Source organism: Piliocolobus tephrosceles, chromosome 2 (genome assembly GCF_002776525.5).
Source record: "Piliocolobus tephrosceles isolate RC106 chromosome 2, ASM277652v3, whole genome shotgun sequence".
Taxonomy (NCBI): domain Eukaryota; kingdom Metazoa; phylum Chordata; class Mammalia; order Primates; family Cercopithecidae; genus Piliocolobus; species Piliocolobus tephrosceles.
In genome coordinates this window covers 87,973,725-87,999,740 of record NC_045435.1, presented here as the reverse complement: position 1 = coordinate 87,999,740, position 26,016 = coordinate 87,973,725, and the positions used below count along the sequence as shown (strand labels likewise).

The 26,016-nt window shown below is 59.7% G+C and overlaps 1 protein-coding gene across 1 annotated transcript; it reads right to left on the bottom strand.

Moving 5' to 3' along the window:
- Positions 1-45: 45 nt before the first annotated feature.
- CELSR3 (cadherin EGF LAG seven-pass G-type receptor 3) lies at positions 46-25,967 on the bottom strand. Its single transcript, XM_023231790.2, has 35 exons — positions 21,945-25,967; positions 19,754-20,404; positions 19,205-19,430; positions 18,802-18,917; positions 18,372-18,460; positions 18,110-18,267; positions 17,361-17,524; positions 16,949-17,074; positions 16,685-16,854; positions 16,067-16,252; positions 15,503-15,619; positions 14,944-15,115; positions 14,644-14,785; positions 14,426-14,546; positions 13,955-14,138; positions 13,543-13,644; positions 12,158-12,252; positions 11,756-11,965; positions 11,303-11,498; positions 10,879-11,034; positions 10,332-10,497; positions 9,650-9,817; positions 9,300-9,426; positions 9,001-9,207; positions 8,592-8,766; positions 8,273-8,385; positions 7,780-7,859; positions 7,132-7,255; positions 6,543-6,659; positions 6,312-6,460; positions 5,935-6,044; positions 5,423-5,581; positions 4,899-5,099; positions 3,245-4,130; positions 46-1,808 (listed from the first exon to the last, which is right to left on the bottom strand). The coding sequence occupies exons 1-35, from the start codon at positions 25,690-25,692 to the stop codon at positions 1,781-1,783; spliced, it is 9,939 nt and encodes a 3,312-aa protein (XP_023087558.2). The 5' UTR covers positions 25,693-25,967; the 3' UTR covers positions 46-1,780.
- Positions 25,968-26,016: the final 49 nt, after the last annotated feature.

Genomic DNA, 26,016 nt, shown 5'->3' with positions numbered 1-26,016 from the left:
GCTGCCATCCTACCTCCCCAGCCCCCAACAGGAAAAGACAACAACTGTTTTCTATAGAAGTTTATTCCCAAAACAGAGCGCGGCTTCACGGAACAATTTACACAGACAGGACAGAGGGCCGCTGGGCTGGAGGAGGGGAACCCCCCAGAGAGGGGCATCGAGGAAACCTAGGACATAGCAAACTCACCCTCCCACCCCCAGCAGGCCATTCAGCCCTTCAAGAGCTGGGGTCCTTCTGGGTAAGAGTTTGGGTCCTGGCTGGTGGGATATAGCTCCAGTCAGGGAAGTGGAATTTCTAATCTCCCAGGAAACTGCTTCCCAAGAGTATGCATGGGGTGGTGGGTGAGGAGGTGTCTGCACAGACCACCCCCAACCCTGCACAGCCACTCTCCCCGGTGGTAGGAGGATGCCTACTCTCAAGGTCTTCTAGGTCTGGGGACTCAAGGCTGACCTTCGGCCTGGGAGAGCTGGAGGTTAGAAAACCCCTCAAAATGGCCAGGTCAGGGTCCTCACAGGTGGGTCCCCCAAGTCCCTCTCCTACTGTCCCTACCTTTCACTTGTAAACAAAGGGGGAAAAAAATTCTCTACTGTAAACAAAGTGTAAAAGCTCAAAGTTTTGAGTTGTAAACGAAGTAAAAACATTTTTTGAATCTGGACTTGTAAACAGTAACAAAATTTTAAAGTCTCCAGTTCTGGACAGCAGACAAAATAGCAAAAGTAAGAGTTTTGTGAACAGGGTCGTAACAGTCACTTTTCCCTTTTTAAAGGAATAAAGGAGGAGTGGAATGGAGTCACTTCCTGCAGCCCGGGTGCCTAGGGCCACGGAGGATCCTGTAAACATAGGAGGCAGTGGCACCTACATTCTGGGTCTTGAATTCCCTTGTTTCTGCTCCCTTTGCTCACCTTCCCACCTTAACCTTCAGAATCAATTCAAGCAGGGGGGCAGTGTCAGGGAATCCAATGGCACCACAGACAACTTTTGTTCGCTGCAGGGGCAGGTGAATGACCCCTCCACCGACCCTCTGCAGGAATGTCTGACTAGAGGCCCGGGCCCCTCCCCGTGGGAGACAGGGAAGCCTTGCTCTGTAAACACGACATCAGCTGCTCCACCAGCACCCCACAGCATCAGTCCTAGGTCATAAGGCAGTAAGTGGCAGGGACTCCACATAATAAACACACACATCCACCGGGAGGGGCGGCACGAGTGAGCCCCCATGAGGAAGTCAGACGACCCCTGTTTCCAAGACCAACCCCCAGCCCCAGAAGTTTGGCCTTTGGAGCATTCAAGAAGAAGCAAAGGACAATTCTGTGCTTTGGGCCCCTGATGATACTCAGATCACCTTGGGGGTGGAATAGGGGGAGGAAGGCAGATGTCCCACCCATCTGAGTCCACCCCAGGAAGAAGAGAGAGATGAGCATAGGGTTTGCTCAGGACCCAAATGGGGTCAAACTGCATCTCTCCCTCTATCTCCGTCCCCCTCCCAGCCCAGCCTCAAACCCCCCAGGAGACAGAAAAGCTGAAAAATAACATAAGCATCTCTCTGGTTACAAAGGTACAAAACGTATAAAAGTCTCCCTCCAGTCCCCCCTCTCTGCACCTGTCACACGCATGCTCACAGATGCGCATGGAACCTCAACCCTGCCACACCAGGGAGAGCCGGGGCACCCGCCACTGGGGAGCAGGAGGCTGCCTTGGGATCCGCCCCCACTCCTGGAGTCTCTCCTGTTAGCCTAGATCCTCTGTCACCCTCAGCTGTTCCTTGTCCACGCCGTCGTCCCCTCAGGAGTGACCCTCACTTCTGGGAACTCTGGAGGCACATGAGGAAATCAGAGATTGATGCCCAGAGGGCTCCGAGTCAGGCGGCTCTGGACTCCCCCACCACATTTGGCCTGGCTGTTCCCCTTGCCTCCACCATTGCTCTTGCCTCTTAGCCCCCAGCCCCTTCGTGCCCAACTCTGGGGTTCTCAGAGTCCTTCATTCCGTGCCCCTGGACTCAGCAAGGCTCCTTGGCTGCCCAGGTCTCTTATCTGAGTGCTTCAAGAACACCTACTGTGTACAGATGCTATGCTGAGCACTTGACAGATATCATCTCATAAGTTTCCACATCTCAAAGAGTTTATTACTACAGACTCCTTTACAGATGAGAAAACTGAGGTGCAGAAAGACTTGCGTCTGCCTAGGGTCACGCAGCTAGTGAGGTAAGACAGAGCTCAAACTCAAACCTCTGTGACTCCAGAACCTGAACCCCTGCTCAGTCCCTAGTCTGCCTCCCAAACAGCCAGACCCCAAAGCGAGACTGCAGGGGGACCCAGGCAGTGGGTTAGCTCCCTCTGGTCCCTACCCCGCAGCAGCCCTCAGGGCCCAGGCCCCAGGACCCCTAAACCCCTGCTCTTTCCTCCTTTGTCCTCTCTCTGCCCTGGGTCCTGGTCAATTCTGTTGGTCCCCTGCCCCACCCCAGGGCTCCCTTCCTGCCCAAGCCATCTCTTAACCCCACAAACCCCCAGAGCCTGACCCAGCTGTTTCTCCTCCTTGAAACTCAACTCTCTTCTTGGCTTACAAGGCCTGGCAGCTCCTGGCCCCTCCCCACTCCCGCCAGTCCCTCTCAGACTCCTGTGTATCCAGCTACTTCCTGGGCCTGTCTGCCACCCCCTTCCCCACAGATGCTTCATAGGCACCTGAGATGAACCAGGTTCCAACTCAGTTCCTGTGAGCCCCACCCCAAAGTGTCCACAGACAGGAGGAACTCAATATTGACTGAATACATCAATGAATCAATGATTCATCCTCAACAAAGCAAGCTCTTCAGCCTGGTATATCCTGGCACCACTTCCAGCCTCTCCTTGTCCTATACGACCCCCTAGGCGAAGCTTCCCAAGCAAGGCCTCCTGCTCTCTTCCCTGCCCCTTGCATATTCCAGGTCATCTCCCACTTCTAGGCCTCAGCTCCTGCCCTCCCGTCCACTAGCTCAACACATTGGAAGGCACCTATTTCTCCTTAGCCTGGGAGGTGCTGGGAAGGCTGGCTGGCCCCAGTCACACAGCCAGCAAGTCACTACTAGTCACAACCCCCACTTCTTGCCAGATTCCTGTCCCCAGCCTGTGGCCCTCTGGCTGTGCCGGGCCTGGGGTAGCCCATACCTGTCTGCCAGCCCTCATCCCCTTCTGTGGCGGAACACAGGGCAGGGCACACAGGAGGTTGCCCTAAGCTGATGAGGGTGCAAGCGGGTGGCTGGACCATACTTACTCTGAGTCTGGCGACAGCTCCGAGATGCTATGAGATGTGGCAGAACGTGGTGTGGAGGGCCCAAGCACAGAGGCTGTGGCAGAAGGTGTGGCAGTGGTATGAGGGCCCGAGGGTGTGCTTGAAGATTGCACGGAGGAGAGGGCCGAGGAGTTGAAAGAGGCAAGGATGGAGGAAAGAATGTCCAACTGCTCTGTGGAGGGGCCATGGCTGGGGCCACTGACCGGGTCCTCCCTAGCTCTGAGCAGCTGTGGGGGTGGCCCAAGGGCTTCTCGTGAGGGGTGTCGGCTAGGCACCTGGTCCAGCCGCTCCCGAGAGTTCGAACTCCTAGACAGAGAGTCCAGTGGCCGGGATGGCAAGAGGGGGTCCCTTGAGAGTTGCCGCTGGGGAGACAGGGACAGAGGTGGGGGCTGTGGATCAAGGTCCCGGGTGCAGCGGGGCGGGGGCAGTGTGCTCAACCACTCTCGAGGCGCCCCTAAGTCCAGCGCATCCCGTGACCCGAAGCGGCCAGCCATGGCGCCAGGGTAGTTCCGGGGTGGCTGCCTCCGTGGCAGGGTGCTGCCCCGATCTCTGGGCTCCAGTCGGCCCGGTGCAGCGTCCATGCATTCCTGGGACCCTGGCCGGCTCAGGGGATGTAGAACAGGGTCAGGGGCCTCCTCTAGTCGCTCACGGCTCAGTTGCCGCCGGAGGAGCAGGTCCAGCTGTTCTCTAGAAGAGTAGCGGCTGGCTGGCTGTGAGAGACTGCCTGTGCCCCTGCCAGCATAGATGCGACCATAAGAGGCAGCTGGCACAGCACGGTGGCCCAAGGTGGCCGCACGGCACCAGGACAGCTCAGGGGCGCCTCGGGTCTGTGGCACCAGTGGGTATTGCAACCGGTTCTTCAGGATGCCTATGAGAGGAAGAAAATGGGGGGGCAGGGTGTGTGTGGGAGAGGGAGGGCAGGCAGGAATTCCTGAGTCTAGGGGTGTGGCAGCCCTTGGGATCCTTCCAACACAGGGTTGGGAGCAGGAACCCCTTGGGGAGCAGCAGAGGCAACCCTGGTGGTCCCAGAGAGGCAGCAGGACAGGGGTCAGAGTGGAAGGGCAGTCATCTTCCAGTTGTGGTCCCAGGGCGGGGGGAAGGCGGGCAGGTCCCATGGTGCAGGGGATGGGGCAAACTCCCTGAGGTCAGAAAAGGGGCAGCCCTCAGATCCTGACAATGCAAGCCTGGCTGAAATGCAGGAAGCCCCTGTGTTGGGCAGGAGCAGTCCCCAGGGTCCCTGTGATGCAAGGGTGAGGGCAGAAACCTCTCTTCTCCGGGTCCCCATAAGAGCAGAGTGGGGAGCAGAAATCTTCCAGATCAGAGCAGGAGCTCTGGAATCTGGGTGGGAGGCCAGGGGGAAGCAACTCCTAGGGTCTCTGAAAACAGACGGGCTGGTGCAGGAGTGGTCCCCTGTGGTCCCCCTGTAGTGCCAGCCAGGGTAGAGGGGGACAGAGAATTCCCAGGTCAGGATAGGAGCAGTCCCTGAGGACCATGAAACAGGCTAGAGAAGCCGAAGCCCCCCAGGTCAGAAGAAGAAGAGCTCTCGGTTTGGGATGAGGAAGCTGCAGTCCCTTGGCTCAGGGCATGAGCAGCCCCCAGCATTCTTGTAGTGCGGGCCAGGGCTCAGGGACTGTACCTTTCCTCTGGCGCTGGGCCCGGCCCAGAGAAATCTCATCCCCACTGGTCAGGGCCGGGTCTGGCTGGTTGTTGTTAGCTGCATCCTTGTTGGTGTCCAGCCCCAGGCGCCTTTCAGAGCCCCAAGTCTGCAGAGCACAGGGGGCTGCCTCGCACTCCCCCAGAGCTGGCCAGTAGGACAGGAGGTCATTGCCATCCACATCTGCGGAGCCAGGGCAGGTTACAGGAGCTTCTGGGTTGATCCCGGTGACTCATGACCCCTGACCCTAGACCCTTGAAACCCTGGCTGTTCTCCTTGAGCAGAGGTGGGAACAGGAGGGTATCTCCTAGAGATCAATGGGTGGGGGTGACTGGTGAACCCCCTCCCCTTAACTGGAGGTGGACAGAGACTAGAAGTCGGGGAACCTGATGGCTGAGGGGTCAGAAAGACCAGGCTGAACCCCAACCGCAGGAAAGATGGGGAGCTGGAGGGATAACAAATGGGGCATCCCTTGGTCAGCCAAAGGGTCAGAGGGCGCCTGGCACCTTTGGGGTGGGTGAGGAGCCTCTCACTCCGGGCTGCCCGGCGGAGTGGCTGTTGGAAGCGCCCCCGCGTCCGGCCATTGTCCTCGCTTTCTGACGATGGAATGGAGAGACTCCTCTCCTCCTCCAAGGACAGGTCACTGTCGGAGTCGGAGTCTGCGCCTGGAGTCGGGAAAGTCAGAAGGACTTTCAGAGGTGAGGGACTTGGAGATAAGGGAAGTTGCAGTTGAAGGTCTAGAGGTGGGTACGGCAAGGGGGTTAGGGTTGGGGATGGGAACCTGGGCAGAGCTTGGAGTGGAGGTAGAAGCAGCAGGGCTGGGACTTATCAGAGGGAAGGACGAATCAGGAGTGGATTGGGAGAACCAGGGCTGGAGAGGTAGGTGCCTCCTGAGGCAGGGACCTTGGGGGAGATCGTCCCACCCCAGTCAGCCACTGCTCCCGGTATGGGGCAGAAGAAAAGGGGATGGGGAGAGATCCTCTGCCTCCCTCCTCCCTGCCCCGGGCCCCAACTCCACCAGCATCTCGATGGAACATGGCCACGTCCAGGTCAGTGGGGCCAGCATGAGCCTGGAGGCTGTGGTCAGTGTGGTCAGCAGCTGAGCCATGTCGAACCAGGACATTGTCCCTGGAAATGCAGGAGCCCCCCCGCCATGAAAGAGGGATGTGATGGGGTGCCTTGGAGGCTGGAGTGTCTTTGAGTGCACAGCCAGCTGCGGGTGGAATGGCATCCCTGGGTGTGTGGTGGGAAGCATTTAGGGCAGAGGCAGAAGCAGGGCCCCAGATGGCCGAGATGGGTGGAGCCACCCACCCTAGGACCTGGTCATGCCAAGCCCTGGTAAGGTGGGGCTGGACTGAGCTGAGTGTGCCCTCACAAGGAGGCCCTTCCCCTCACCTGAGGTAGCTGCGGCCCCGCTGGCTGTCCTGGTCCTGGGTCCGGCCAGAGCGGGCGCTGCTCACAGAGGAGACGGTGGAGGCGCCCAGAGTGATGCGGATGAGGCCACTCTCCTCAAAGAGAGCCGTGTTGTTGTAAGCCCCAGGTCCCTGGGGGTGGTGGGGACAGAATGTGAGCCAACCCTGAAGCAGCCTCAAACCCTGGCTTCTCAGGGCCCCCATCCCGACTCACCGTCCCAGGTGCTGGCCTTGCCTCCTCGGGCACTGCCTTCCTGCCCAGACAGGCTGGTGTCCAGGCAGCCCGAGCGTCTGCATTCAGCACGCAGAAGAGCAGCAGCGCCGCCAGGCCCTGTGGGTCAGCGAGGGTCAAAGCAGGGTCGGCAGGGGTCAATCAGGGACCAGTATAAGTCACTGTGGGTCAGCAATGGGGGTCAGTCGCTGCAGGCTAGCGTGGGTCAGTGAGGAGCCCATGCGGGACTCAGTAAGGGAGTCGGGGAAGGTCAGCAGGGGAGAGGTCGGAGCAGCAGGAGTGGCTGGAGTCGGTCAGGTCGGTGTGAATCAGCAAGGGCCCGGGAGCCTCGGTGTTGGTGAAGGTCAATCCAGGATCAGCACTCAGTCTGGGATCAGTGCCTAGGTTAGAGTCAGCTCCAGGTCTGGGGGCAGCAGCTAGGGCCAGTGTCTGGTCTAGGGTAGTACCCAGCCTGGCAACAGTTATCCAGTACAAGTCAGCTCCAGGCCTGGGGTCAGCATCTACCCAGGGATGGCCCCAGCCTACTGAAGGCCCACCTGGTTCTGGGGCGAGGGAGGGGCACCAGAGTCACCTGGAGGCCGCAGAGTCCCGCATGGAGGTAGTGGAAGGCCAGGATGCTGTGGTTGACTGCCAGGAGCCCAAAGAGCCAGGAGGCACTGACCAGCAGAAGGAGCAGGAAGGAGCTGCGAAGGGTCCTGCTGTGGGGACATGGGAAGACAGGAGGACACGCAAGGCTCATGTAGGGCTCATGCAGGGAACACGGGAGGGCACACGGGCCACACACGGAACGTGAAAAAAAGGAACTCACATGGGAACATGGAGGTCTCTAGAGGACACTAGGGGAGATGGGAGGTCCCACAAAGAAGCAGGAGAGCAGTCAAAGGGCCAAGAGGACACGTGGGAAAAACACAGAGGTATGGGAGCCACAAGGGAGGGCATGGAAGACAGGTGGGAACACACAGGGCAGGGAGCCAAGTGAGCCATGGGGGACTCTGGGGGGACCCAGAGGACAAGGAGAGACAGCAGGGCAGAAGCACATGTGGGCCCACAGTATAGTGAGGGCGCCAGAGAGGGACCGCAGGTCAGGGCAGGTGTGACTTCACTCCTTCATCCAGAACTTGGAGCCCAACCTGCACCAGGGAAGATCTGGGGGCCCCAGACCCCACCCAGGAGGACCTGTCATCCTGAGAACCCCCCTTCCTCCAGCCAGCCAACTCACAGTGCGGAGGTCTTCTTGGCCTCCCTCTGCCCTGTGGAGCAGGATGTGCGGGCAGCAAGGAGAAACATGGTCCCGTTCATCTGGACCCACGGCCGGACATGTGGGGCCGGGCAGGGAAGAGAGAGAAAGAGAGAGAGAGCGAGGCAGTGAGAGACAGAGAGAGACTAAGATTTACAGAGAGAGGCAGAACCAGTGAGAAATTCACACGTATACACACACACCAAAGGATAACAGAAAAAGAAATGGAGAACCAGAGAGGGACTGAGAGAGAGAGAGATGCAGAGGCATGGACAGGCAACTGAATCTCTGACCCCCCGCCCCCATCTCCATGCCAGTTGAATGGGGGTGGTCACTGACCAGAGGACAAAAAATGAAGGCCGAGCCCAGGAAGCCTGCAGAATGCCATCTGGCTGCCCTCAGCTGACTCCACTGCACCTCCACACCCCCATGGGGGAGGGAAGTACAGAAGGGACACCAAGTCCAGGGCACTCACCACTATGACCAGGACAATAGGGCCAGCAAAGCTCCAGATGAGGGGCTCGTGGACTGAGATCCAGCAGAAGTCAGGGTTCCCATAGCCCTCAGGGTCCAGGCCCACAGCAAGGCCTTGGGAAGAGAAAGGGTAGGACTGAGGGCGTGTGTTCCAGCGCTGCTGACCAGCCCATGTATGGGAGAAAGCAGGGGTGAGGGCAGAGCAGTCCCCCCATGAATAGATGGCTTGGGGTTTGAGGTTGGGGGTCATGAGCAGGAATGGAGACAGGGTCAGGGGTCAGGCCATGTGATGGATGGAGGTTGGGGGTCACAGCCCTCACCCAGCAGCACAGCAGGGACGCCCCAGCCCAGGGCATGGTAGAAGCGCATGGCGCCACGGTCCACATTGCGTGGCTCAACCTGCATGCGGTAGAGGTGCAGCCCCTGCACGAAGAGCCACGCAAAGGTGCTGAGGAAGAAGTAGTGCAGGAGGATGGCGACTGCAGTGCACACCAGCTGAGGGTAGGGGGGCGCGTGTCAGGACCTCTCCTGCCTCACCCACCTCTGACCCCTACCCCAGGCATCTGCTTCGCACCTCTCACCCCTAAACCACAATATCTTACCCCAGCACCCTGCCGAAAACCCTGGCCCCAGCCTGAGTATCCCTGACCTCTAACCCTGAGTTTTGGCCCCAGGCCTTCTGGGCCACTAGGTCATCGGGACACAAGTTCCCTGGCCCTGATCCTGCACCTGATTGTGGGTCCTGTGAATCCCCAGCAGGAAGAGGAGCTCTGCCATCCCCAGGGCGGCTGCCACATTGGCATGGATCCCACGCACATTGGACTTGAGGCTGCGCAGGCTCAGCAGGACGGCTGCAGTCAGCACCAGCGCAGCTACAGACACAGCCACGACCACGTGGGTGAACACAGCCAGCAGCTCCAGGTCGCCCTCCAGCCTCTACAGAGACCGGGATGGTTGATGAGCTGTTGGGCAGAATCCCCGTGTCCCTTTGACCCCCCACTTCCTTGGGACACTGAACACAGCCTCACCTCACGGGGAGAGGCATCCATGAGGACCCCAAAGGTCCCTGTCCGGCTGCAGCGACACCGTGCATGGGACCCATTCCTGTGCACTAGCTCGCAGTCACGTGCTGTCCACACACCATGCTGCTCCGCCCTGCAGCCACAGGGCAGTTAGACACAACTGTGACCCACTGTCAGGCAGGGGTTTGTGAGAGATCATGGGAAGGGCTGAGGGTGTCTGGAGTTGGGGTACAGCATTCCTCATGGTTCGGGTTGCATGACAGCACTAGTGGGGGCCCCAGGGGTAGACTGGGACTATTAGTTGGCCTCCCAAGGGCTAACAGGGGACCAAGGGTTTCCAGAATGGGGGTCCTCACAGGCCAGGTGGGTCCCACTGCACACAGATCGCCTTGCTCCGATTCGCTGTCTGTAGCAGGCGAAACTCTAGGCTGATGGGGGACTCCAGGACTCCCCTTAGGAAGTTGCGTCCATGGAACACAGCCACGCTGACCACCGGGGAGTTCATGACGGGGTTCTGGGGAAGCCTGGGGGGACAGTCATCTGGGCTTGCACTGCTGACCTCCCCACGCTCACCCTCCTTGCCTCACCCCGTCTTCATGCCACTCGCCAGAGCTGACCCAGGGTCTGGGATGTCCCCAGAGTGGAAGTTGTTTCTAAGAATCCTTCCAGCCTCTGCTGGGCTGCTGAGGGGCTGAGCAGCTCCAGGGGACCTGCAACTGTTTGCCTCTGATTGCCCTCCTTCCTACCCCCATCTGACCACCATCAGTCAGCCTGTCCTTGTCTGTCTCTGTCAGCCCTTTGGTCTGTCTGTACCTGGCTCATGGGTCCCTCCTGTGTGTGGCTCTGCGTCTGTCAGCCAGAGGCTCTGCCACTCTGCACAACTCCAGAGAATAAGATTCACACAGAACCCAGCAAGGTCGGGACTCCCTGGAGCTGGGCTCCTCTCTGTGTGTTGTGAACCTATGCATCTACCCACCAAAAAAGGAGCTGCCCGGCTGAGAAGTTCTCAGGAAGCTCAGGGGTGAGGGGCCTGAGTACCTGGCACCTCGGCGTTCCGCCTGGAACTGGGCAGGGAGCAGTCCCCCCAAGGTGCGGTAAACAAGGAGAATGATAATGGAGATCCCAGGCTCTGGCTCTGGCGGGGCTGGTGGGGGGACCACACTTGAGGTGGTGGAGTTTTCCATGCTGCTGCCTGTGGGCAGAACTGCCAGGAGAGGAGGAGGAGCTTCTGTCAGTGACCTCTGACCCAAAGCACCCACCAACCCAGCTCTGAACCTGATCAAGCATGGGGGTCTCTTCCCTACGGGAGCAGAATTGGAGAATGCAAGGAACAGGAGCCCAAAAAGGAACAGTCAAGGCCTACCAGGGATCATCTATGATGAGGGAGAGGGTCTGACAAAGTGAAGGTGTGGCAAGGTGGAGGGTGGAGGGGAGATGTGGGAGGGTGGAGGGTGGAGGGGAGATGTGGGAGGGTCTGACATTGGGGAGGTCTGGAAAGGGGAAAATTGGCAGGAGGGCAACATGGTATCTGGTTGGGGGGACAGAGAGACCGGACTTGGCCCAGGGGTCCCCCAGGGGCTCTCACCTTCAGACGGGGATGGCCATGGGGACTGGGAAGGCAGCAGCACATGGGTGTGAGGATCCCAGGCATCCTGGCCCCGAAAGAGGTTGCTATGGTAGCGGGGGTAGCGACGGGACCCCCGGGGAGAACTGGGGTGCTCCATGCGGTCAATGCTGAGCACTACCCGGGAGAAAGAAAGGGGAGACCCATCATGGACCTCTCCCTCCTGCCAAGGGTTCTACTCCCTTTTACTCGCATCCCACACCTGAGTCCCACAATCTGTTTTCCATGCTACCAGCTCAGAGCCTGTCCCTACAAAACACTGAGGGTGGTGGCTGAGTCTCCTGCCATTGACATTGGCATCGACAGCCACAGCCCCTCAGACCTTCAGGTACCTGCCCTTTCATGGCCCCCTGCCGTGCCCCGCCCCACCCCACCCACAACGCACTGATATTAGGCGTCACCAGCCCCATGGGATTCAGGTATGTGAGTTCCATATTCCTTGCGAGCGTGGCTGCATACTCCTCCAGGTGCCTCACCAGCCCTGCGCTGCCTGGGGAGCCCCCAGGGGCCCGCTGCCCCAGGGCTGCCCACAAGTCCCCTGTCTCTGGAGCAAGCAGTGCAGAGCCGGCCCACAGCAGATTCTGGGAGGATGGAGACAGAATTGGGCTCAGCCAGGTGGTGAGGATGTATGAGGGGATGGGGCAAGCATGAGAGGTCTGGACAGGTGCTCAGAGGGGCCCCAACAAGCAAGGGGGTGGGGCTGGAGAGGACAAGGGCAGAGGGACAGCCCAGGTCCTTCACTTCCCAAGAGGACAGCAAGGGCCTGAGCTGGGGATCCAGGGGCAGGAGGCTGGGAGCTGGGGGGCTAAGGCAGTGAGAACAAAGGGCACAGCCCCACCTCATTGAAGTGGGCGTCCTGTGTGGCTGTCAGCCCGAAGCCCTGCTGATGGCTCTCGAAGGCCAGCAAGTGGGCCAGCAGGCGGGCAGTGACTCGAACATCTTGGCTAAAATAGTGGTCAGTGTGGCCAGTCACCTCCCGTAGCCGCTGAGCCAGCTTCTTGGCCTCCATGGTATCCAGTGCCGTCTTGTTCAGCTCTAGGCCATCCAGCTGCCAGGACAAGGAGATGGTTGCTCTGTGGTCCCTTAGGCCTTCCTCCAAAGCCTCACAGGGAGAAAGCCTTGCCAGATTAAAGGGCAACCGGGAAAGGCTCAGGAGGTCAAGGGCTAGGGTGTGGTATCTGGGGCCCACCACAGGCCAAGGAAGGTCTTAGGTTGCAGGAAAAGGTCTGGGCAGTCTCACCAGCAGACTGAGCTCTCGAAAGGCAGGGGAGGTACAGTTGAAGAGGTCGGGCTCCAGCCAACCCTGGGCCTCATCACACAGCCGCACAGCAGCACCTGGAGGCAGGCAACCCCTGATCAGGCCTGGGGCCTGGATACCTTTGCTGAGGAGATAACCGCAGCACCCTCTCCTATCCTAGGGGATAGTTAGAGTCATGAGCATCTACAGCGGCACCCCTGGAGGTAGTGGCCCAAGCCCAGGTAGGTGCCAGCTGCTTGTCAGGCAATTCCTGAGAGGGCTGTAGACCATTCTCAACCAGCAACCACACAAAGCACAAGACTGGGGCTGCACACACTCACCCATGTGGGCCAGGACAGGCTCCTAGACATGCCAGTTCACACAGACACACACCAATGCTCACCAGTTACACACACACAGATGTATGGACCAGACCAGCACACAGACACACAATGCTCTCTTGCACACACACAAGACATGCCAACACAGAAGAGGGCTTCTAGGAACATCCAGTGACCAAAGTCAGGTGGGAGGATTCTCACATAAGTTTTAACTGCCCCAGTGGTTACTTTGCTGTCATTTCTCTCCCTTGTCTCTGGGGTTGGGATGGAAGTTGAATGAGAATTGACTTGGATCTTAAAAAAGTTTGTAGCTACCAACAAGAGAGAGCCCAACTTAATCACAGAATCCCCTCCCTGCAACAGGTTCACAGACACGTGCACAGACACAGAGACACACACATGAGCATGCGTACCCAGACAACCTCCGTCTAGCCACTGCAGAGACCTCAAGCAGCAGGGAGTGTTCTGAGGGGACCTCAGGCAGTGGGGAGGGGCCCCCAAGCAGCAGGAAGGAGCTATAGGGTCCTCAGACTGAGGAGGGATCTTTCGTGACCTCAGGCAGTGGGGAAAGTCCTATGGGGACCCCAGGAACTGAGGAGGGGTCAGCAGGGTCCTCAGGCAATAGGGAGGGGTCTCTGAGGATCTCAGGCATCAGAGAAGGGACCCTGGGGTACTCAGATAGCCAGAAGGGGCCTGCAGGGACTTCAGGCAGCAGGGAAGGGTGGTCTGCAGGGACCTCAGACAGCAGGAGGTGTCTGCAAAAGCTCTGGCAGTGGGAGGGGGCAGCGCACCTGAGCAAACACGTACCCCTTACCTGCACCCCGCAATCCTGCCCAGAAGCCAAGAGAAACAGATGGAGGCTCAATGAGGGTGTAGGGAAGGGCCCAGAGCCCCTAGTCGGTAGTGAGGGGCCCACATGGACTCCCACCCCACTTCCACCTCTTTGCAGGAACAAAGCCACCCAACTCAGGAAAAGAGATGGCTCTAGCAGTCAGAGGACAGGCCCGCCCCCACCCTCAGTGATGTCCTCTCCCCCCACATACTCACCCAGGGCCCCCCGGGGACAGGGCACTGTGGCCAGGACACCAAACTTTGTCTGGGGCCACCACACACCAGATCTCAGGGACTTGGGGCAGGCATCATAGAGCACTAGAGAGAGAAGAGGTGCTGAGCCAGGCACTCAGGGTCCAGGGCAGGTGACAGCCACGCCCACTGCCCCTCCACCACCCACCCCAAGGCCCACTGCCCGCCACTCCTGCTGGCTTCTCAGGAGCTGACCTGTCAGATTCTGTGACAGGTCACCAAAATACCTAGGGCAAAGGTAGGGTTCCCTGGGTGTAAGTGGTCTCCCTCAGGAGAAGCTTCCAGAGTCCCCAAGGAGCCAAGTGTGCCACTGATACATGATGGTGGCGCACTGGAGCCAGCCCTCTATGGGTACAGCTGGGTGGAGCCTGCTCACCGCGGCAGCCGCTGGCTGTCACCTCTGCGAAGGGACTGTCACAGCTGTTGCACTGGCGGCCAAGGGCTCCTGGGCGACAGGGGCACTGCCCGCTGTGGGGTGCACATGAGCGCGAGGTGGAGCCCACAGGGTAGCAGTCACATGGGAGGCAAGAGTCACTGCCCCGCGGTCGGTAGTGGAACTCCTGTTTGAGGATGGGCCAGGGGCCTGAAGTCAGAGGTCAGGGCTTGGGGAATGAGTGGAATCAAGGACAAAGGGTCAAGAGAACAGCGCTCACGGGCCAGAGGACACCTGGGCCATGCGTGAAGGCAAGGGAGGGGTCATGGGTAAAGGATGAGAGACAGCAACTAGGTCACAGGACACAGGCAAGAGGTTAGGGCCCAAGTCAGGTGGTGGATGGAGGTCAGCAAGCTGGACAGGAATTACAGATTGCGTCCAAGGAAGGGTTAAAAGGTCAGGGGCCAGGCACACCTTGCAGTGACACTGCCCATTTGTCTTGTTGCAGTTGGGATCAAAACCTTTGTGAACATCGCAGTTGCAGGGGCCACAGGTTGGGCTCCCCCACCAGCCCCGTGGGCACTGCTGGTCCATCCTGGGGGTGCATAGCCAGGTAAGATGCCTCCATGGTATCCCAGTGACCCTCCCTGTCCCTGCCAGGTCTCCCCATCGCCTCAGCCCCAGCCTCTTACCTGTGCTCACAGTGGTGCCCGAAATAGCCACCCACACAGTCACAGGTATAGCCGTGGGGAGCTCCTGGGAGGTGCCGGCATGATCCCTGGTTCTGACAGGGGTTCAGGAGGCAGGCATCCACACAACCTGGGCCGTAGTAACCTGCAGATTGGGTCAGAAAGCTCAGGACCCTGGTCACAGAGCATGGAAGGAAGCAGGCACCCGTCCCGAGTCCCTGCCTCCTTCAGGTTCCCCAGTCTTCATCATGGGCCCCTAACACCTGCCCAGGTCACCCTCCCCCCAACCCTCTCAAGGCCCACCTGGCCGGCAGATGCAAGAAAAGGTCTGCCAGAGGTCCCGGCAGTCGGCGTGAGGTGGGCAGGGCCCAGAGGCACAGGCGTTGGTCATGACACAGCCAGGCTCCGCATTCACTCGGTGGCTGGGGGGTAGCAGGGCCGGGGAGCCAGAGGGTGTGGAGCCAAGCCACACCCCCTATGGACACACAGCCAGCAAGGGGTGAGACTATGTTAAGGCACCTCAGCCTCAAGTACTGCAGAGCCAGCCACCCGGTCTGATGACCCCTGACATGCAGTCTTCTGAGACCCTCAAAAAACCCAGGCCTCAAAAATATCCCCAATTTGGTACCCTATGGGACTCTAATTGTACCGTTTCTGACACAGATTCCTAAAGGCCCTTGATAATCCAAGCTAGACTCCCACCTCCAATGCCAGAGAAAGGCTTGAGCTAGCTCTCAAAGCTGGGTCATTCACCCCCTCGTGCCAACCCCCACTTGAATGCTGCCTTTCAGGTCCCAAGGAGCCTCTGACCTCTGACCCCTGACCCTAATGCCCCATATCACATTCCCATGCTGACCCCCACCTGGATGCAGCCGACCAGACCCTGAGGAGCCTCCTCCGCACTGCCGGGGGGCAGGCCTCCCACGTGGAGCTGCTTTACCTTCAGGCCCTGCAACTCGCTCCCCACCGCCATGGTGTCCTGGAGGAAGGGGGGCAGTCAGCACTGCGGGAGAGGGGCCTGATGAACCCGTCATAGCCCAGAGTCAATCTTGGCCTTCTTCCAGCCCTTCTAGACTGCCCCCTCCCTCCTGGACCCACAGCAGACCTTAATATTGCTTGCTTTTGACCAGGGGTGGGTAGAGACTGGGGCAGAGACTAGAAGGGGCTTCTAGGAATCAGGCAAAGTGCTGGCTACAGAGGTTCCCCAAGACCAGGCCCCAAATCTGGCACAAGGATGGCCTGAGAGTGGACCAACCTGGCTGGTGGGGTGGGCTCAGTGCAAGGATATATGGTGGGGAACTGGGGGGAGAACATCAGACTTGGTGCAGTGGAGGGAACTGAGAGGAGCTGAACTAGAGGTGGGGTCAAATAAGGTGGATCTGGTTGGAAGGCTGAGAACAGACTACCCTGGGGTCAGAGGCCAGACCTGGAAGAGGCTAAAGTCCAGTGAGACCATGAGGACATGGTGGCCCCGCCGGCCACCTGGTTCCTCCTGCAATTCCAGCCGCAGATCGTGCCACCGGCCATCACTGACAGTCACCTGGTCCAGAAGGAGATGGGAAGCACGGCCCGAGCCCCTGGTCACTGTCACAGACAGTAACCCCCGATCTAGCTGTGGGCAGAGATGCATAGCCCTGGGGTTAGAGCCCCAAGTGGGCTGGGACTTGGAGGTGAGATCAGAGGGCTCAGAGGTCAGGAATATCAGAGGTCAGAACAGTGGGGTCAAGGTTATACCTGGCACACAGGGCACTGTGCCAGGGACATCATGTTGCTGATATGGTGTCGGGGGCAGAGGATAGGACCAGGTGTTGTGGGTGGGTTGGTGCAGCTCGCATGAGAGAGAGCTATGCTGGAGCCCTGCACCTACAGAGGATATAATGATGGAAAGAGAATCAAGGGCTAGGGTCCAGAGCAGGGTCAAGTGTGGTTGGGACATCTGGCAGAAAAGTATGCTGTGTGACCAACCTGAACCCACAAGAATGTCAGTGGTGGCGTAAGAGACTGAGAACTGAGAGTATAGGGAGGGTGAGCAGAGTGGACACACCTGGCAAAGGAGCGTGCTGCGTGGCCCAGCCTGCACTTGCATCAGGACCCCCTGCGTTGCCCGTGTCCGAAATGCCAACCCCAGGTACCATGGCACAGACACAGCCATGTCACTTCCAAAGTTCCAGCTCAGTGTGCCGTTGCCACGGAAATGGTGGGGATGGGCCATAGCTGAGTGGATAAGAGAAACAGGGTTACAGTCCCTGCTCCAGGAGCAGATCTAACCCTGCAGGCCCCCATCCCCCACCCCATGCTGCCCACTTACTCAGCCGACAGTCTTTGCCACCGAAGCCCACAGGGCAGTCGCAGCTGAAGCCACCCCAGCGCTCCAAGCAGAAGCCACTGTTCTTGCAGGGGCCTGAGTCACAAAAGTGTAGCTTGGCTTGGCAGCCTGGGAGAGGAAAGACATGAGAACAAGGGTTGGGGGGCACAAGTGCTGGACAGGACTTTAGTGTCCAGAGGGGCTGAAAGACACCGACATCTCAGCCCCATTTTCTTTCGATGGGTGGGGTTGGTAAGAGTCAGGCCCTAAAGTCTGGGCTGTAGCATGGTGCTTGCCACCCAAAGAGACTGGGTTGAAGTCAGATGTGGAGTCACCCCATGGAGTCCTCTGCTCCCTCCCTATGATGGGGACAGGGCCACGGGCTGGGCTGGGCTGGTGGAAGCTTCAGGCCTACCTGCCATGGTGCCATTATTTGCGACAAAAGCCGCCATGTCCACTCGGCGGCCATCAATGTGCAGGTCCCGCATACAGCCGATGAAGTCCTTATGGGACACGGGGAAGTTCTCGGGGAGGTTGGGGACACCCCCCAGAAGAAGAGGGCCCGTCAGGTCCAGGGACCTGGGGATCAGGGGTTTGGGTCATTGGTAGGACTGGGGCCAAAGCAGAGTTGCTCCTGGGAGGCCACAGGAAGCAGGGGGTAGGACCCAGAGGGTAGGGTGATTGAGGGAGGAAAATAAGGCCAAGCTGGGGAAGGAGTTAGGGTCTTACTTCAGTTGGGGTGCAAAGGGGAGCTCATGATGGGCCGATGGTCTGGGGAAAAGTAGGTGAACTGCGGTTAAGGGCTACGATGAAAGAGTGAGGCATCTGGCTGGCTGGGGGGGGGTGGGGAAGGGAAGAGTCCGGGGACTGGACATGAGATTAAGGGACTCGGAGGGGATGTGGGGCATTAGTGAGACTGGGGTGGGGAGGTGGAGGCTTTGGAGGACTGCCTGGGGACTGTGTGTGGGAGGTGGAAGTCTGGGGTGGAATGCAGGATTGGGGGCTAGGGTGAGCAGGCTTTCAGGGTCTTTGAAAGGAGAAGGAAATCTTGGTGGTTTGGGGGAAAGATGGGAGTTTGGCAGGATGGGATGAGGAATGGGATGTGAAGGGTTGGAGTGGGCTTTGGTAGGCAGGGGACAAGGGGACCAGGGGCGGGGGCCTCACTTCTTGGAGCTTGTTTGCACACCAGCAGCCGCACATGAGTAGTTGCCAATTTCAGCACCAAACTGCAGAGCCACGGCCACATCACAATCATCCACGCTCAGCACAGCCACCTTGTCCTTGGAGGGGCCCTGTGCACCCCCTAGGGCATCTGTCCGGGGCTAAAGACCCAGGCACACCAGTCAACAGTGCCCCTAGTAACCCCCGAGGAGCAGAAGTCAGCATCCCAACTCCCCTCATACCCGATGCCAGGGATGGTCCCCACCTTGTTGTAGTATTTCAGATGCACTGTATGCCATTGCCCATCACTCAAGCCCCCTGGAACTGTGGGACTGACCACTGTGTTGGATTCACCTGGAGGGGAGACACATGTAGAATCATCAGGAGCAGTGGAGTCGCCCCATCTCACCCTAGTTATATAAGCACAGCCACTCCCAGGGCCACCCTGGATGCATCAGATCAGTCCCCCATTGGTGACTACAATGGCTGGCCCAGAGTGCCTTTGAACAGACAGGAGAAACAGACTTCTTGGAGGGAGGGACCTTCCCACAGGGAAGGACAAGGAGCTAGGTCTTCACTGCTTGTATGGCGTGGAGTGTGTGCTCAGATGCACAGTGAGGCAAACCTGAGGGGACTTGGGCCCTACGTCCTCCAGCACACATGCACTCTCTCGCCGTCACATCCGGGGCACCCACCCGTGGAATATGTGAGCCGCACTTGGCCAGCCACGAGTTCCAGGGCCAGGAAGTCGTGCTTCTCGTTCAGGCGCCCGTTGTAGAAGAGTAGCCCGCTCTGCTGCATGGTGGCGAACCTGGGCGGGGTGGGAGGGGATTGCGGGGGTGGGGGCGTCAGGAGCAGGGTACCACTTCGCACCCACCATCCCTGCGAGGAGAAGGGGCTAGGGCGAGAGAGGAAGCGAGAGGGATGGCGGGACCGACCGAGGGGACGCGGGTGCAGCGAGGTCAGGAGACCCCGGGCGGGGCGTCAGGGGAGGGGCGGTGTCTCGTGGGAATGCCAGTACAGGGCAGTCAGGAATCTGAGTCAGGGCGGGTTGGTGGGGGCGGCGTGGAGGCGCTCAGACATGGGGCGGGCACCTACGAGAGGGACAGCGTGAGGTGGAAGCGCTGCCGCAAGCCGCGAAACATGACGAACGAACTGGGCGGGAAGGAGCGCGCAGCCACCTCGCAGCGCGGGCCCTCGAAGGCGCCGCCTGCCGGGCACTGGCAGCGAAAGCCGCCGTTGGGCGCGTCGGTGCAGGTGCCCCCGTTGCGGCAGACTCCCGGCACGCAGCGGCCGGCCTCGGTGTCCAGCTCGCAGTCCTCTCCTAGGGGCCAAGCCGCGGTCAGAGGCGATCACGCCCACGCCCGCCCCTGCTCTGGCCCCTTCAAAGACCGCGCGCCCAGAGGCCGGGTGCCAAGACCTCCGAAAGGTCAAGCTCTTCGGTGGACACGCCCCTTCCGTCTGGCCCGGCCCCGCGGCGCCGCCCCCTCCCCAGTCTCATCGCCTCCTCGGCGGCTGCCTCTCCCTGCCACGCTCTACGGCTTCTGGCCTAACCGCGTCCACACCAGCCCCTGGCCTCAGAAGTGACGCCCAGTACTCACTCGCATTACGGTCCCGCCCCCAGCCTTGGCCCAGCGCCCTGTTCACCTGTGAAGCGCGGGCGGCAGACGCATGTGTAGCCTCCCTCGCGCCGCGCGCAGGCTCCGCCGTTGCGACATGGGTTGGAGTAGCAGAGGTCGAGCTCCGTCTCGCAAAAGTCTCCCGTGAATCCGGGCGGGCAGCGGCAGCGCAGGCCAGCGATGGGCTGGATGGGTCGGAACAGCGTGGAGGCCGAGGCCAGGAAGGGCGCGGACGAGTCAAAGCGGAGCACGGACACGCATTTCATGTAGTTCTCACAGGGCTCTCGCAGGCACACGTTGTCGTCGAAGGGCAGTACGTCGAGCAAGGAGCGGGCCGCCAGCGCCGCCCGGCGCACATACAACTGCTCCTGGAGCTCCTCGGAGCTGAACCAGGGCCCCGCAGCGCCCGCCCCGGCCCCACGTGGAGCCAGCGCCGAGAAACTCACATTGAGCACGGTGCCCCCTACGTCTGTGTCGTTCTGGATGTTGAAGATGAAGACGTCCTCAGCGGGCGTAGCGAGCACCGCAGCCACGCCCTCGAGGAAGCGGCCCAGCAGCGGTGACAGGAAGCGCTCCTGCCACATGTTCTCAAGGCGCACGGTCAGGCTGTTGGCCAGCAACTCCTCCGTGATGATGACCACGCGCAGCACACATTGCGCCGTCACGCTGTGCAGGCCATCTGCAGGTGGGGGCAGGGGCAGTGGTCATCCTGGGGACAGTGGCCGCCTCTCCTTGGGACAAAAGAGGGCTGGGGCCAGTGATAGCCTAGGCCCCCAGAACCTCTAAGTCAGCAGGCTGACCCCACCAGTACACAAGGGAGTCTGGGGCTAGTGACCACCAGCTCCGCCAGCATCAAGGTGTCAAAAAGCCGCTGCTTCCTCCCCCAACCCGCAATACAAGGAGGGGTCTGGGCCAGGGATCAACCAACCCCACACAGTGCCCATGGGTTAGCAAGTCACTCCCCCAACAGCACTCAAGTACCCTGAGTACTCAGGAACCCACACTTCCCCAAGTTATCATGGTCAGCAGGCTACCCCAACTCAGGACACAGAGAGGAGCTAGGGCCACTGGCCATTCATTCCCATTCACCTTCCCCTTCTCCCCTCCCCCAGCATAGCAGAACCAGCAAAACATCCCCTACAGAAAACAAGGGTTCCAGATCAGGAATCACCTATCTCCTATTTTTGGTCAGCAAATTGCTCTTCCATAGCACTAGAAGGGGTCCTGGCCCAGCGAAGTCTCAATGCCATCCTCCAGAATCCTGGGTTATCAAGCTCCAGGAGGGTCTTGAACACACACACACACACACACACACACACACCAGCATTCTTGAGTTAGCAGCCTGCTCGCTACTCCAGACCTGGGTCCTGTGGTTTCAGTGACCACCCTAGAAATGAAGGTGAGGTGCTTAGCTGCCTTGTTCATCTTGTCCCCACACCCTAGCACATACTGGGTGGTCAATGAGGAGAGACTGTTGAGTGACTTGAGGGATAAATGAAGGTTGTGCCTTCTCAGGCAGTGCCAGGAGTCCCTGCTCCAGAACTGAGGAATGAGCACCAGTAAAGCCTATTTCCCAACCTCTGCAGCCTCCAGTAGGCAGGACTTCAAGAGCCTCCCCACCTGCACTCTCCTATTATGGAGGGGTTTGTGAACGACTGGAGCAGATGGAGCAGGAAAGAGGCAGGTAGACCTCTGGACATTTTCCCAAAGGTCAGGGTCTCAGCCCCTATGAAGCCACTCTCCACCTGAAGCTTCCATAGTAAGCTGCTGTTCCTGACCACTCAATTATTGGTCATTTCCTGCATAGATGGGGTAGGCATCAGACTGGACCCAAAGTAACCCTTTGTCTGAACATGGGCATAGCGTGGACTGACTAGCCCATACTGGCTTTGCCTGGGACCTCCAGAGGATTACCCCAGGACTGCTGATCTTTTGTCAGGAGGGGAGCTATCCCTAGGTAGCAGACAGTTCTTTACAGGGTTTATGGGGTCTGCTAGATGCCTTGGAATCACTGGGATTCTGTGGAGATTATCCAGGAACCTAAGCAGAGAACCTAACCTTGTGAGGTCTATGGCAGATCTTGTAGGGTGCAAGAACCCTATCCTTAAGGGGTTCATGGAAGGCTTAGAAATCCCTCTTTGGTATGAGGTGCCCTGTGGAGTCCCTGAGACCTAACAGGTTGGGGTCACTAGGTCACTTGCCTGCCCCCTGCCCCTCACCTGTGACAGTCACCAACATGGAGGCCACCAGTGGGCGGTTATTGTCTAGCTTTCGGCTGAGTCGCAGCTCTCCACTGGTCTGGTTGACCACCAGCAGCTGCAGCTCATTGCCACGCTCAAAGGAGTAGAAGAGGTGGTCAGAGACATCGGGGTCATAAGCTGGGATGCGCCCAATAATGCCCGAAGGGAAGGTGTCCGAACGATTGGATACATAGTTGTTGAAGAGAATCTGGAAGTTGTTGAGCACAGGGCTGTTGTCATTCTGGTCAATCAGGCGGACGTGCACAGTGGCCCGGCTGACCAAAGGAGCAGATGTGGCCTGCACCACAATCACATATTCTTGGCGAGCCTCATAGTCTAGGTCAATGAGTGCCGTCAGTTCTCCAGAGAAGATGTCCATTTGGAACAGCTCAGGGATGTTCCCCTCCACAATCTGGTACATTATATGGGCATTGGGGCCTTCATCAGGGTCCACTGCAGTGATCTGGGCCACCACTGAGCCCACAATGCTGTTCTCTTTCACCCGCACCTCAAACTCCTCAGCTGGGAAGACAGGTGCATTGTCATTCACATCCTGCACCGTCACCTGGATACTGACTGGAGTCCGGAGTGGGGGTACACCTCTGTCCACTGCATAGGCAGTCAATTCATACACTGACACTGCCTCCCGGTCCAGCCGCCTCACTGTACGAACAATTCCAGAGGTGGGCTCAATGGTAAAATCTCCATCCCCGTCTTCACCATTCTGGAAAGTGTACTGGACCCGGCCATTGGCATGAGCATCCCGGTCGGTGGCTGAGATCTGCAGGACACTGGTGAAAGGTGGGGCATCCTCTGACACCAACCCCGTATAGTGGGAGGCCACAAATTGTGGAGCATTGTCATTCACATCATTGACCATCACCTCCACATAAGTAGTGTCCGCCTTCTGTGGGATACCATTGTCCCGAGCTGTGATAGCCAAGGTGTAGGTCACCTGGTCCTCATAGTCTAATGGGGCCTGTAGTGTAATGGCCCCTGAGTCTGCATCAATGCGGAACTGGGGCAGGTTGTCCTCCAGGAGATAGGTGATACGAGCGTTCTCACCCACGTCATCATCAGAGGCGCTGATGACCACTATGGTGCTGCCCACTGGCCGATCTTCATTCACACTCACTGAGTAGTGGGCACTTTGAAAAACCGGCCGATGAGTGTTGGCATCTGTGATGTTGATGTGCACATAGCAGTGATCATGAAGGGCCCGGTCAGATGCAGTTAGTACCAGCTTGAAGTAGCGTTCCTGTTTGTAGTCCAGTGGCAGAGCCAGAGTCACCAGACCCACACCCCCCTGGGTGCTGATGGCAAAGCGATTCCGGGTGTTGCCACCTGTGATCTGGTAGCTGATGGCACTGTTGGCATCACGGTCTACTGCGGTCACGCTGACCACACTGGTGCCCACAGCTGCATCCTCATTCAGTCGTAGGTGGTACTCCTTCATTGTGAACTCAGGCCGATTGTCATTAACATCCAGCACAGTCACTGTGACACTAGCTGAGGCAGAGAGTGGGGGTGAGCCATGGTCTCGAGCCTCCACACCAAAGAAGTAATGCTCCACAGACTCACGGTCCAGGGGACCACTCACAGAGACCCAGCCAGTGGCACTGTTTATCACGAAGGGAGTATCAGATGCCACACCAGTTAGGGAGTACTCCAATCTGGCATTCTCCCCATGGTCTGCATCGACTGCCTGAATGTGGATGACTGAGTGACCCAAGGGAGCATTTTCCAAGACAGAGACTTGGAAGGGCGTGCTGACAAAAATAGGAATGTGGTCATTGATGTCCACCACTTGGATGCTGGCCAGGCCCGTGTTGTTGGACAGTGGTGGCCGGCCAGCATCCTGCGCCCTGATGCGCAAGGCATACTCTCTCTCTGCCTCGAAGTCCAGAGGTGCCACCACCTGGATCTCGCCAGTGAGGCTGTCGATGGCAAAGTGGCCACGGCTATTGCCACTGATGATGTTGTAGTGCACCAATCCGTTGGCGTCCTTGTCCCGGTCGGTGGCCGTGACGCGCAGCACCACCGTGTGGGGGCGCACATCCTCGCGAACCTGCGCCACGTAGCGCTTCTCGCTGAACTGGGGAGCGTTGTCGTTCTCGTCCAGCACAGTTATGTGTACGCGCACAGTGGCCGAGCGCGGCCCGGGCTCCTGGCCCTGGTCGCTGGCTTCCACCACCAGCTCATAGCTTTCCATGTGCTCGCGGTCCACGCGGCCGCTGGTGCTGATGAGGCCGGAGCGTGGATCAATCTCGAAGGCGGCGGCAGCTGCAGCGCGCGCAGCTGGCGGTCCCACGAAGCGGTAGCGCAGGTTGGCGTTGGGGGACGCGTCGCCGTCAGTGGCACGCAACTGCAGGATAGGGTAGCCCTCCTCCACATTCTCGCGAAGCGTCTCCCGGTACTGCGCTTGCTCAAAAACCGGCGAGTGGTCGTTGCGGTCAGCTACTGTCACGGCCACCATCGTGGTGGCCGAGAGGCGCGGCGAGCCGTGGTCCTGCGCGGTCACACGCAGGTAATGACGCTCCATGCTCTCGCGGTCCAGAGCTGCCGCCGTACGGATGAGGCCACTCTGCGGGTCGATGCTGAACAGCTCCAGAGAGCGGCTGTTCATGAGCGCCGCCAGCGAGTAGACTAGGCGCCCGGCCTCGCCGGCGTCCGGGTCCTGTGCAACCACGCGTAGCACAGCGGTGCCTGCTGCTTCATTCTCCGGCACCAGCGTCTGGTAGTTGTACTGCGGAAACTGCGGGTGGCGGTTTGCGGCGCGACGAAAGCGTGCCCGGTTCGCCGAGGTTATTTTCCTGGCTTCAGCACGGGCCGGGATTCCCGGGGGGCGCGGCCCGGGGCGCTGAGGGAGGAAGCGGCGGCGGAAGAGACCCCGGGAGCGCATGCGCTCGGGCGCCGGCTTGGGAGCTGTCCGAGACTCGCGGGGTGCTGAACCTGATGCAGGAGCTGTCCTCGCCGTGCGTGGTGCTGAATCCAGCTCGGGGCCAGATCCCGAGGCCCCTGGAAGACAGTTCCGCAGGGGGGCTGTCCTTTCTGCTCCGGATGTCGTGGCTCTCTCGCCCTGACCCTTGCTCCCTGTTGCCCATAATTCCCCACAGCAGCGCGCAGTGCCCACTCTTTTGCGGGCGCCTGTCCCAGCGTTCCGCTGGGAGGACACCGGCTTGGGACCGTGGTGCGGAACCAAAAAGTCTGAAGGGAGGGGTGAGCTGTTCCCCGAGCCCGGGACCCCTGAGGACAGAGCCCCTGGTGACAGACTACCTCTTTGCAAAGGTCCTGTCCGCCCGCAAGAGGAGATCTCTGGGCGCCAGTGTAACATAGACCCTGGTCCCTGTCCTGTCTCTCGTTCGCGGCTGCCCAATGGCTGGACGCCGTGTTCAATCCCCAACTCCTCGTTCGGCTGCTCAGGGGGACCTCGACTGTTCTGGGCGCTTTGCCTTCCCCCTCGGAGCCCCACGAAGACAGCCTCCCTGACCCCCAGTCCAGGCCCCCCATCCTCCCGGACCCCGGGAGACTCGGGACAAAGAGCTAAGGCTCCGCCACCGATATGCGGCCTTAGCCCCGTAGTGGCAGCTAACCCCGGGTCCCAGCCCTGGTGCCCACCGCCCCCCAGCTCCTCCTGGCTGAGGGGGAACAAAGAGAGGAGAAGGAGCAGAAGTATGGGGGTCGACCGTCCCCCGAGACCCCTCCACGGCGGCCGTCTCGCCATCATCCCCCGCCTCCCCGCACGGCCTCCCCCCCCCCCCGCCCCGGTCCGGTCCTTGGGCTGGCCCCGCCGCTCGGGCCCCCTCCCGGGCACCTGCCGCCGCCCCGGGCCCCCGCCCCTCCGCCTGTCTCTCCGCGCCCCCGCCGCCCTCTGGGCACCATCTACTTCACGGCCGGAGCCCCTCCGGCATGCGGCCCCAGCTTTTTCCGCCCCCACCACAGCATCCCCGACGCTGCTGCCGCCTCCCGCCGCTCCAACATGGCTCCCGGCCGCCCTGATGGTTCACTCCACCTCTGCCCCGGCGCCCGAAACACGGTGGTACAACCCATC